This window comes from Pelecanus crispus, chromosome 9, assembly GCF_030463565.1.
Source record: "Pelecanus crispus isolate bPelCri1 chromosome 9, bPelCri1.pri, whole genome shotgun sequence".
In the NCBI taxonomy this organism is placed as follows: domain Eukaryota; kingdom Metazoa; phylum Chordata; class Aves; order Pelecaniformes; family Pelecanidae; genus Pelecanus; species Pelecanus crispus.
Genome location: NC_134651.1, coordinates 41857959 through 41870371, shown reverse-complemented (window position 1 = coordinate 41870371; position 12413 = coordinate 41857959). Strand labels below are relative to the sequence as shown.

Below are 12413 nucleotides of genomic sequence, written 5' to 3'. Positions count from 1 at the left end.
GCTTATGGTACAAGAAGTTTCATAACATTAGTCTACTATACCAGGAAATGCCAGAACCCTCATTTTGTCCATCACCCTAAAGTGTTCTGTTTTCAAACAAGACTTCAGAAGTCTCTTGTATAACTCCTTCTTGCAGTCTTAAGAAGACTATGTGGAATGTCTGTCTTTCCCCTCCCACAGTAATGACTTCTTAAGTTAAAACATGGGAGATCCTGGTCATTGATTGTAAGGCAAGTTTAAAGACTAAAAATAGCAGTAATTTATGCCAGCTGTTGAAGAAATGGAAGATACAATTTTAGTTTAATGCTGATAAGTGTTTTTAAATTAATTCTTGCTGCCAATTATGTAGCTACATTGTTTATTGTTAGCTGCACAACTAAACCTACACAGTTATTGTCCTTCCTGAAAGGCCTTTTCTGAAAAATCAGAATATATTCAATCCATACAATTATACTGAGGGGTTCAGGTAAAAGTGCCTTTCTCATGAACACCTATGTCACATCACCAGCACTGCTTATGATGTTGTGCCATTACTCTGTTACTTTCTGCTCTGTCCACTAAGCCTTCAAGGAGCTATAAGCTTACGGTTATTGGAACCAAGAAGATACGTTCAAATTCAAATCCAAGTCTCCTGCTGCATAATGCAGTGACCCCTAACTGTCCACTCGCTGCAGTGCTCAAGTCTGTATTCGTGTTCTTCCAAAACATTCCAGGGGAAGTTAACAATCAGCAGCAGCATAACATGGAACACGTTTAGATGCAATTAATTGGCACTACAATTCTGACAGCTTATTTATAAACAAGCTAAGGGTTTTCTGATGCATGAGAAATGGATTTACATATGTACAATGGCCCCTTTAAAAAAAGAATGGGGTGAAAAAGTTGTATTTTCTACATCAGTGCTGCTTCGAACACTTTCCCTTGCTATTCATGTAGCAACTTCTTTGCATACTTTTTTCTGAGCCAGAGCATCCTCCAGTTGTTGCAGTTCCCCTGTTACTTTCAAAACTTGTTGCTCTGCATTTCCTATTGCACTTTGCAGTTCTTCTAATCTTCTTTGTGCTGCAGGAAAAAAACCAAAAACATCAAACCCCACAAAATACATCATAATACTCTGTGTAACATTGATATGTGTGTTTTCTGTTAACACGTTAACCAGAATGCATTTTCTTAAAGCAGTGATAATCCAAAGCTAATATGTTCTGGTTTCCCCAAAGAGTATGTCTAAAGTTTTTTTAATGAGTCTTATACAATTAAATTAACACATCAAATTTGAAACCTCCCTAGCAGTCTCTTTCAATAATATTTAATCCTTTCATCCTGAGTTATCTTAAAATATAGCAAAGAGAAATTGTAACAGTTTTGACCCAAGATGCATCAAGTACAGTGTTTAGAAATTACAGCACTTACAGCCTTTGACACGCTATTGCTGTTCTTACGTCAAATACGTGTCAAGCATTTAATCAGTGGAATAAACTACATATCTATATACATATTTTAATTTTTATTTGGCAAAAATTAAGATTTTACCTGAATGAATCTTTTTCTCTTTACTCTCTAGTAGTTCATCTAGATTTTGGAGCTGCAATTTCAGCTGGGGTTTCCTATAGAAGTCATCTTCATCTAGGTGCATTTTTCCAATCTCCACCTGCTGAGCTTTGTTCGCAATGTAGCCTTCTCTTATAAACATATTTCTTTTATACCTGGCCTTACCGATATATGGGCTTTCACCAGGTACATTATCAAGTTCAACATCCTGAAATGTATGAAGCAATATGTCTTTAGATCTATCTCAGAAGTATGGTTGCAGTCAACTCATAATAGACAGTTAAGTCTCTTAACAAGCATATAAAGGAAAACCAATTTGAAATTAGAACAATTAGAAGAAAACAGACTACACTTGACTTGTTTGGCCTTGAACATTCTTGTTATTTTATAATGGAATCCAAACCAAACCAACCCAGTTGGGGTATGATCGGTTTGTTGCAAATGGGTAATGCAAGTGGATATTCAACTGGAAGAATTTTTCTTAATATTTTAGACCTAATAGTAATATAGATTATAATTAGGCCATTACATTGTTGCACTTAAAAAAGGTTGTAGTTAGTGATTACTGATCTTTACATTTCTTGTGCAGACTCCTTTCATTCAGGCATCTCTACAATTTTTTTTTTTTGCAAGTATGACAGAGGTTAGCTCTACTAGCAGAAAAAAAACAACAGAAAAAGGACAGAAATTCTAATACCATCTAACTCAAGAACATTCTGGCTCATGGAATTTCTCCAAGTGAAAGGGCCTCCAAAATTATGCCAGAAGAAAGGACTATCATTTGTTTGGTTAATAATAAGAATGAAATGTTTGTTCACTGACTCTACTTAGCTAAAACATATGCGTATAGGTGTGTATACTAATATCCAACACATTAAACATCACTCAGATCCCATTTAGTTCAAATCTTGTTACTTATGATTTTAAAATGAAATTTTTATATTTCATAACTAATAGCTCTTAATACAGCAGTATCTAGTAGAATTATAGAAAAACTATTAAGTTTTCTATTTTCTAAGTTGAAAAGCAAGAGAAACAGCAGTGCAAAACGATCCATTATTTTAAAATTATTACCTCTGACGGAAAGTAATTTAACGGCTCAAATTTTGCATCAATCTTATAAAACGCCAGTTCTTGCTCCAATTCATACTGCTTCTGGCAAGCTCGTGTTAGCTCCACTGTCTTCTGCTTTAACTAATAAACCAGTAAACAAAGTAAGTTGCATTCATTCAGCTACCATTGTTATCACATACATTTCAATTCAGTAGAGAGCAGGGCAAAGACATTAACTTTGAAACACTCACATCAGAAAAAGTTAAGAGAGTGTATTTTGCATCAAGAGCATCACAAAGTGCAACTTTATTACAAGATACAATATGACGACTAAGAGCAGACAAGAACCCCACAATTAATACAACACAAGTGATCACATGAAAGGCCTTTTAAGTTTACATGTACCAAAGGTTTGAAAATAAGTTTGTCGCTAACTTAGGATAAAAAATAATTTGGGTACAATCCTTTAGCAAAATCTACACCAAATAATGAATGCATTTACTGCTACTAATAAGCAGTGAGAACTATTGACACTCGTCTGTAAAAGAAACAAGTATCTCAATTGTCACGTGTATAGAGCCTATGCATTTCATTTTAGCTTAACCTTGTGCTAGTTAGGTTTTGAGGGTTTGGAGTTTTTTTAAACAAAGGTCCATCATGTGATTTCTTTTTTAAATCAAGTTTTCACACTGAATACCTGAGGGAGAACATGCAGCAAAACTCCAATAGACAGTGGAAAGCAGGACTAATGGAGGAAAAGAAATAGAACAGACTGGAATAGAGGAAAGGCTTAAAGAAGGATTTTTAAAACCTATACATGTCGTGCAAAAATCAACTGTGTTTCAGAGAAAAGGGGGGGGGGGGGGAAATCAAGAAAATTGTATCCAGAAACCACAGTAAATATGAAGTCTCACTGGAACACTTTATACAAATGTTCCTACTTTAGTAAACATGCAAATAAATCCTACAAATAAAAATAACCATGCAACCCAGGAGCACAGTGGGGCTACCTTCAGTGAGGAATAAAGGCTCTGCGGAAAGGGAACTGTGACAAACCAGTACACCAGCTAAAGGAAGAAAGAAGCAAGCAAAGTTTGTCATCCAAAGGATAAGAGCGGGTTAAGTTGCAAAATATATGCTGCTAAATCTCACTATACTGAAAACAGCATTTTAGAAATAGGCTGCTGGTTAGTGTGTGTTCACAGAAGAAACAGCTACAGAAGTACTAGCTATAGAGATTCTGAAGGATAAAATTTTAGAGGACAAGTCTAACAAGTAAGATAAACCCCACAGAGTAAGCTCCCATCAGGTCATTCACAACCAAGCACTCTCAAGTCAATAGGACTTTTCCCTTTTTTCCCTTTTTTTTTTTTATAGCTACCAATGAAAGGTACTTGTCAAACATTAAGATTTTAGGATGATGTGGAGAAAGTAAACTAATGGACATTACCCAAAATAATAATCAAGGGGTATTACTGACACATAACTTATATGCACACCTTGGTTTGTAAAAGCATTTAACCTTTTCCCTTATTGCAGCAGCACTTTAAAGTCCAGACAAGACAGGAGATTCAGCACATCAGCAATTTAGCAGCTAGGGGATACTTTACCTTTCATCAACTGACAAAATCTTAAACAAACAAACATAAAATTACTAGACACAAACAACTAAGTTACTACAAACCATAAATTATGAGAGTGATACTGATTGCTGGTTCAATATACTTACTTTTTTCCCCACAGAAGGAATATTGAAGAACTACCGGTCAAGGAATAATCACTCTGAAAGGCTGAAGTGCCTAAGTTTTGTTTCTCTATTTTAATGATAAATCTCCAGCCATTTCAACTTGCACATTGACAGCTCTGTTTCTGGCAACAAAACTATTCCAAATACCTACTTAGTACAAGTGATTATCTTACCAATTCATTTTTGGTGTCCAGGTCCCTTTGTAGGTCTTCATAGTTTTGTTTCTGTTGCAAAGTCTTTTGTTTTAATGATTTGTTGACCTCATCTTGATGTTGAAGTTGCTCAAGCACTTTGGACTGGTTAAGTTTAAGGTTCTCCATCTCTTTTACTGTGTTTTCCAACTCTCTCTCTAATTTTTCTATCTCTTCTGAAAAACAAAATAACAGAAAATTTCAAACAGAAAATATTTTCCTTCTAAACTGAAGCTTTGTGTCATTCTTTTTAGTTCTAACGTATTACTATTACCTAAATTAAACCTCTCTAGAGCTTCCTGCCTGTCATGATTTGTCACTGGCTGTCCGTCCAAGTTTTCCAGTGCTCGCAAGTGGAATATGGTGTACAAGCGGTAGTGAGGCAGACTTACAACTGGGTTATCAGCAAGGAAGAGAGAAGTCAGATCTTGGAGAGGCTTTAGTTTAGCTATATCATGGAGCTAAATCAAAGACAAATGGAACAATGGTTAGACATTCTTCCAAGAACAATTAAATCCCCATTGCTGAATTTCTGATTGTATAGAATGTTTTATGTTAGGTCCATCTCAAAGGATCTATTTTAACATTTATGCTAAAGTGGAATCTCTAAAAAGCAACCAAAATACACAGTACTACAACTGAAGTAACTTCCTAAAATCAAATTGTTTCTTCTATGAAAAAATGCCACTACAAAGAGGGCAAATTTCATCAAGCTTGACCTTGGAAATTTCAAGATAACAAGGCCTGAGGATATATATAACCTTTCATTCCCCCAGACTTATTCTTAAGAAAAGGGAGCTTTTGTCATGAGGAGGACTCAAACAAAGCTGGTTCATCTCTCCTCCTAAGTAGCTCCTTCAGGAATTGTATTAAGTGACTTCATTTCATGGACAGCCTTTTGTAGCTGCAAAACATGGAAATTAACCTGGACCACAGAAGGAGATCTAGTCATGTCCTAAATACAAAATACAAGTAGATTATTTACAGGTCTCCAAAACCGTATCATTAACTTATAAGGGACACCACCAATAACATACAAAAGTCTTCATATTTTCACCAAGTTTTTCCTAAGTTTCCAAAAATTTAGGATTTCCTGAACAACGTAATACAGGTTTATGCTTTGAATACCTGGCACAGGAGGAGAGTTTTTCTGATAGACTACTTTATTAGGCTCACAATGACTGTATTTCACAACAGACTTTGTGGCAAGACACTCAGCAATTATTCAGGGTAAGTCAATCAATGTAAATGTACCAGTCCATTAAAAGATTCTGAACAATTATTGTTCTTAACTATAATCACTTACTGATGATACTTTATTCTGTTTCAAATTAAGGATGCGCAGGGATCTCAGTTTCTTCCCTACCCACACAGGAATATGCTCAATCTCATTCCCTGCAAGGTTCAGCTTTTGTAGATTCTGCATATGTTCTATACCTTCGATTTTACTGAAAATAAGAACAACGAAATGTATCGTGAAACATAGCAAATTTACAGCGTAGCCGAGGCTTTGTGGATAAACTACAGCAAAATCGGTCTCAAATAATTATCACCCAAGAAATTAGCAAAACCAGTTGTTTACTGCCATGGACAGGCAATTCTAATTAAACTACACCAGCTTACTTCCAAGTACTACATGAAGATGAAAAAAAAAATTTCACAGCAAGACTTTGTTGCTCACTGTGGCAAAACCTTTACTTTGACATCTCTTAATTTTAATATTAAAATTATTTTAATGTGTGATAATTCCTTTTTAATGTGGAAATTTTGTTCCTTTTCTCCTAAGAATGTTATAGGACACAGATGAACCAAAATAAAGATGTTTAGCGTTTTTTCTTTTCATAGAATCATTTAGGTTGTAAAAAACCCTTAAGATCATTGCGTCCAACCATTAACCTAACACTGCCAAGTCCACCACTAAACCATGCCTCTAAGCGCTATGTCTACATACATGTTTCCATACAAAACAAGGATCAACTGTAAAGTGGCAGTGTGCAGAACTGCATTTTTTAGTGTTTTCATTAAAATACTATATAGCTAATGAGGAAAACATGCTAGGTTTTAGTTTACTTTGGCATTTATCTAAAGATATGAGTATTATAACGAAGTACAGCGGAATGTGCTCTTGTGACCGTGCTATTTTCTGAGTAGGAAACTAAAGTCTGGAAAGATACAGCAGTAGCTAAAAGCTACTCTGACCTTTTCAATTCCTGTTGAGAGAGGAAGTTGTGTGAATGCAATGTGTAGAAATGCTAGCATCTTGCTTACTTCCTATTCTTAACTTCTCTAGCGAAAGCGCAGCTTCTCTATTGCAAAGTCAGTCTCATGTAAAGATCATAATTCGCTAACAGAAAAATTAAAGAAAACAAAGAATTTTGCTACTGCCTGAACCATTACCCTTCAACATTTTTATACCACCCAGAAAAGACACCAGGCTCTCAAAACAGTGAAAGTGAAAGAGCAATTCAGTGAGTTTACAGCCTACCTGATCAAGCCCATTCAGCTTCCTCTCCTAAAAGAAAACTTCTTGTACTTACCTGTAATAATATGCAGTAAAAGTTTAATTAAATTTTTAATGCATTTAATTGGGTTATTGTACACTCTTCATCATGGTATCTGGAAACTTGCATTTCTGTGGAATTTCCCAGGAAAACAAGTTTAACTGCAGCCATGGTACACTAACAACACCTCCCAGAACTATTCATCCTTCTAACACCTAGGAGTTTGTGCTTTTTAAGAAGATCTCACCAAAGCTCGTTAAGTCTTGATATACAACTGATGGGAAATCCACCTTAACTGTTAACACCTGTGGGAAAACTCACTTAAACAATAAGAGCATGTCAGCTTTATTGTATCTGGGTTTACCAAAACCACGAGTGTTTCTGCTTACCTGATTTTGTTGCAAGACAAATTGAGTTCACGCAACTTCATCAGTTTATCCAACTTCTCCATCTTCTCTATTTGGTTGTTACTAAGATTTAGTGTCTCTAGTTTAGAGCACTTTTCCAAGTTTTCTATGTACTATAGAACAGAAAATTAATCCATTAGCATTGCAGCTTTATTAACTTCTACTTTTTTAAAAGAGAAAGGCAGATTTCTATTTTTAACAACCACCTACTCATTAAAAAATACAAAGTATTCTAACATTTTATTAATCACAGTTTCACTGTTGCATTCTAAAACCCTGCTGTAGGTACAGTATTCTAAAGTATTGGAATAGGAAAACTAGATTTTAAATTTACAGTGGACCAGTCTCATCTACACAAAAGGGAAATTGGCATTAAAAAAAAAAAAGAGAAAAGCCCACAAAACCGAGCAAAATTCAAAAGCTAAAAAATTACACAAATGGATGGCATTCTAAACTTCATTCTAACTGATCCAAAATTTTTTTCTTTTGGACAAGTCTCCACTGACTTTTTTTTTTTTTTTTAAAATGGAAGCTGCTTGTAGAACTAGGCTAACATAATTAGAATATAGCTGTTTACATCCACTTAGAATTAGACCTTTACTAAAAAATAAATCAAAATGAATTTTTAACATTGTTTAATTACCAGTTATTTTCAATAACTTACCTTAAATTTCTTGTCCCCATCCTTTGGGGAAGAAAGATTCAGTGAGCTTATACATGCCAAATTTTCCTGTTTTGACAGACCTTTTATAAGGGGTTTGGTAATGTACCTAACTCCTGGACTAACACCATTTTCATCTGAAATTAAGCAGAGAAACTACCTTTAGTAGTGAAAGAATTGGTCATTTTTATATTAGTCTTTTACTTCACACTGAATACTGGGAAAACATTGAAAATTATTCCCCCCCCCCCCCCCCAAGGGATGAGGAGACACAGCACACCAGAAGCATTTACAGGAAATTACGTGTTACAGTAAGCAGGTATAGCCTTTTGAAAAAGGCACAGTATGCATCTGCCTTTGCCAGTCCTCCCCTCGGCACAGAATGTAAGGAGTAAAAGTCTCATTATTCTAAACAGCTTTCATTACTATCACTTCCACATTTGCGTGCCAAAAGATGAAAGCAAGTTTTTCAGGGTTCTTTCCAACAGATCATACATCTTTAATCATACAGTTCACAGAACACTGGCTTTTTATGCTTTTAGTATATACTGTTATACCAGCAGTTATTTATACAATACCTTTGTGAAACTTATACTCAAAAGCAGCTTCTACGTTTTCTGCTGTAATACCAAGTTGTTGGTGCCTCCGCTCCATGCTTTTGCAAGCAGATGGAGATGTCTGTTGGCCAAGAGGAGATGGCGATCTGGTACTTGAACTGACAGGCGACATTGGACTAGGCGTCCGAGAAGCCGCCATCTGTGGTTTTCTACATAATGCTTTTCTTACCGAGCCTTTCTTCATTGCCAAAAATACAGAATGTCATATGACCGATATCTGAAAGAACAGAAATAAACATCAGTCTGTACATAAGTGTAAATCTTAATAATTTGCATGCCAACAAAATTGCCTTTTCAGCATAAGAAAATATTTCCAGCAATGATACGGTGCCTAAAAAAACACATCTAAGCCAATTCTCCAATGGGCCACAGATTCCAGTTTTCATGGGCTAACATTTTTGGAGGAATGGTATACCTGCTTACTGACACCATTCTACAACACACCACCAGGAACCGGCTGAACTGCTTTCTGGTTTGCAACTCATCTTGGTAACTGTCCTGCAATTTATGGCTTACACAGTCTGTCAGGTCTGGAGCTACTCTCAAATCAGACTAACATAATTGGCAGAGGGCAGAAGAGGAGGACTAGGATCCCAATTGTTTTTGCCAAAGCTAGAAATAACCCACTTTGCAGCTAAAAGAGAAAATACAAGCTAAAAAAAGGCAACAGAGAAAAAAAATTAAAATCTATCTAGCACTGGCATTCCTTCAGCGTTCCCCTTCCTGCAAACAAGTTATTCCATGACTGCCTGGGACATTCCAGAGAATGTGAGCAGAAACTTCCCCTTGTGATGAATCTATTTCCCTAGGGATAAGTGTAGAAGCAGTCATGTACATGTTCTGTGCGTGAAGGCCCCTGTAGCCCCCATCTTCAGGGGACGGGTTTTTATTAAAATGTAGACCCAGTAACTAAAAAGCACATTTTAAGATATTCTTTAAGATAGAAACGTATGCTTTTAAGGGAACTTGGAGCTATATGAGTGATTACATTGTGTCTGAAGTTGAGAAGATTTTAAGATAGAAACGTATGCTTTTAAGGGAACTTGGAGCTATATGAGTGATATCATTGTGTCTGAAGTTGAGAAGATTTTCTTTAAGATAGAAACTCATGCTTTTAAGGGAACTTGGAGCTATATGAGTGATCACATTGTGTCTGAAGTTGAGAAGATTTTCTTCAATAAAACGGATTTACTTTTTCTCCCTGAATCTTCAAAAAGAAGGAAAGAAAGGAGGAGCCACTCTCTTCAGTACTTGGAGGCAGAACTCATTCAGGGCCAGGCAACTGAGACTGGAAGGGGCAGGAGCGGGGCAAAGATGGTGGCGAGGTAGCGAAAAGCTACTTTGGGAAGTTCCTTCACGTTTTAAGGAGAGCAGTTGGACGTTTTAATGCGGTTTCTCGAGGACAGACTGTGCTTTTGCAATGAAAACCACGACAAAGCTCTCACGTTCGAAGAGGCGGGGAAGGGGGAAGCGCTGAGCCGAGCCGGCCGCGGAGGGGTGGGCGCCCTGGGTGGACCCCGCGCCCCGGCGGGGAGCCGACGGGCCCTCGGGGCGGCCAGCTCCCTCCCTTCGGCCCCGCTTAACGGCGGTGCCCCCGCCGCGGCCGCCAAGCCAAGCCACCGGCCTCCCCCCGCCCTCCCGGCCCGCGCCTGACAGGATGGCGACCACCCCGCGCGGCACGGAGCCCCGGGCACGGCTCCCCTCGGCGGGGCCGGGCTGCGGGGCAGCGCCGTTCCCGCCGTGAGGCGGCCGGGGAGCGGCGCTGCTCGCTGAAGGGGGATCCCGGCTCCCGCCGAGGGCGGTTCCCCTCAGGCCTCCGCTTTGATTACCTGCGTTGACATGGTAACGCCGTTTCACCGCTTCCCGCTCGCCGCCGCCGGGCCAAGTGGCAAGCCGGGCAGGCTCTGGGCGACCCCGGCCGAAGGCACCGGCTCTCAACGCCTCTCTCTCCCGCCTCCCTGCCTCCGACGACCGCTCGTCGTCTCCACCGGCCGCCAGGCCCGAGGTGCTGCGGCTCCTTTAAGAGCCCGGCGCGAGGAGCCCAGCCGCCGCCATTTTGTCCGGTTGTTGGCCGGCGGCGAGGGAAGGGGCCGGGGGAAGGGGCGTGGCCGGCGCTCGCGAGGCCACGCCCCCAACGCAGCTTTCCCGCCCGTGACGCCCCGCCCCCCCGCCGCCAACGGCCGCTTTACCTCAGCGGCGGCCGCGCCTGCGCTGTCCGCTCCTCAGCGCGGGACGGGGGGATTCTGAGGGGTGGCGTTCTAACTGAAGCCCAGTTAAAACTAAATAACAAAGCCTGCCTTGGTGATCGGGTCTTTTTTGGTTTAGTTTGGGTTTTTTTTGGTTTAGTTTGGTTTTTTTGGTCCATACTCTGTATGTGTGTATCACATATTGGCCTATCAGTGTACAGTGGTGCGTAGGTAGATTTTACTCAGGAAGTATATATGACATTTGATGACGATAAACTCAACGCAGTAGGCCTAAATTGCCCCCGTTTTCACAGAGGTGTTTAAATAAATCCCTTGTGACGGTTTTGGGCTGTGTTCGTTTGGAATCTGTGCAACTAGGTGTGAAACGTAGGGTTGAAAAATAAGTGGGCCGTATCTGAAAAAAAATGTAGGGAAGGGACATAATTAGATTTAAAAAACATTCTTTCAGAATATTGTTAGACTTTCAAAAAGTGTTTTCCAATGTTCTTTACTGTTTGCTCCTTACTGTTTACATGCCACCCATGTAAACCTACTGTACAAATTCTCATTGTTTAGTATTTAGTGATAGGTATTTGGGCCATTATTTTCAATAATATTAAGCACCTTACTTTTTCTAAGATTTTATTCTATATGTTGTTGCTTCCCTTGTAGTTTATTAGATCTACTGAGAAGCCCACGTTGGCCTTTTTGTAATTTAATTTTCTATTGATCAGAAATAGTTTTGTAAATGGCTTTCCCGTAAAGGTTGACTACGGTATTTGTTTAAACTTTAGAAGTCTTACACAACTTTAGTTTACCCTTTCGTAAACTTATTTGTTGAGGACTTAGGTAGCAGGCATGCAAAGGTTTTGTCGCCAACATTTTTTTTGCAAATGCTGTTTAAAATAGTATGTGTTGTAAATGTATTGTGCCCTGATATTTTCATATTGCAGTTTTATTTGTAATGGAAGTACTCAGAAAGCTGGCATAACCACAAATACAAATGACTGAAAGAAATTTGCAAGTGAAGAGTTACTTCAGAACAAAAAAAATGGAAACTTCTGGTCTAAACATCAGCGTGTTATGTTTGATATAACTCATGCTTTTTTTTTCTTCAGACACAAATTTAAAATCACTTCGATTTAAATAAAAATTATTTGCTGAAGGACAAACAATCACATTTTTTGTTGGGGTTTTTTTTGCTACCTCTGAAATTTTTTTTTTTTTTTATGTAGCTATCAGAGAGAAAGTTAGGACTGACGTACGATTGCTCTGGACATACTAAAAAATTGAAATCCTAAATTTAAAAAAATCTGAAGTTTAGCTGTCCTGGCTTCCTTGGGAGGGGGCAATAATGTTTTAGTAAATCATGACCCACAATTAATTATTAACTGCGAGTGAAATGCATTGGTGGTATTTCTGGTTATCTACAGCAGAAGCCAAACTCAGTTTAACCCAGAATTGTTAGCATCTATGGTTTGCTGGTTGCTGTTGTAGACATT

At 38.5% G+C, this 12413-nt stretch overlaps 1 protein-coding gene across 1 annotated transcript in view; it reads right to left on the bottom strand.

The window, feature by feature from the left end:
• Positions 1–8909, bottom strand: part of CNTRL (centriolin) — a 35589-nt gene extending 26680 nt beyond the window's left edge. The window contains exons 1-9 of the mRNA XM_075716476.1: positions 8687–8909; positions 8112–8245; positions 7430–7560; positions 5846–5987; positions 4814–5000; positions 4522–4715; positions 2623–2742; positions 1531–1756; positions 953–1062 (exon numbers count right to left, since the gene is read on the bottom strand). Of these exons, the coding sequence (XP_075572591.1) occupies positions 953–1062; positions 1531–1756; positions 2623–2742; positions 4522–4715; positions 4814–5000; positions 5846–5987; positions 7430–7560; positions 8112–8245; positions 8687–8909 (1467 nt within the window). The remainder of the gene's footprint in view (positions 1–952; positions 1063–1530; positions 1757–2622; positions 2743–4521; positions 4716–4813; positions 5001–5845; positions 5988–7429; positions 7561–8111; positions 8246–8686) is intronic.
• Positions 8910–12413: the final 3504 nt, after the last annotated feature.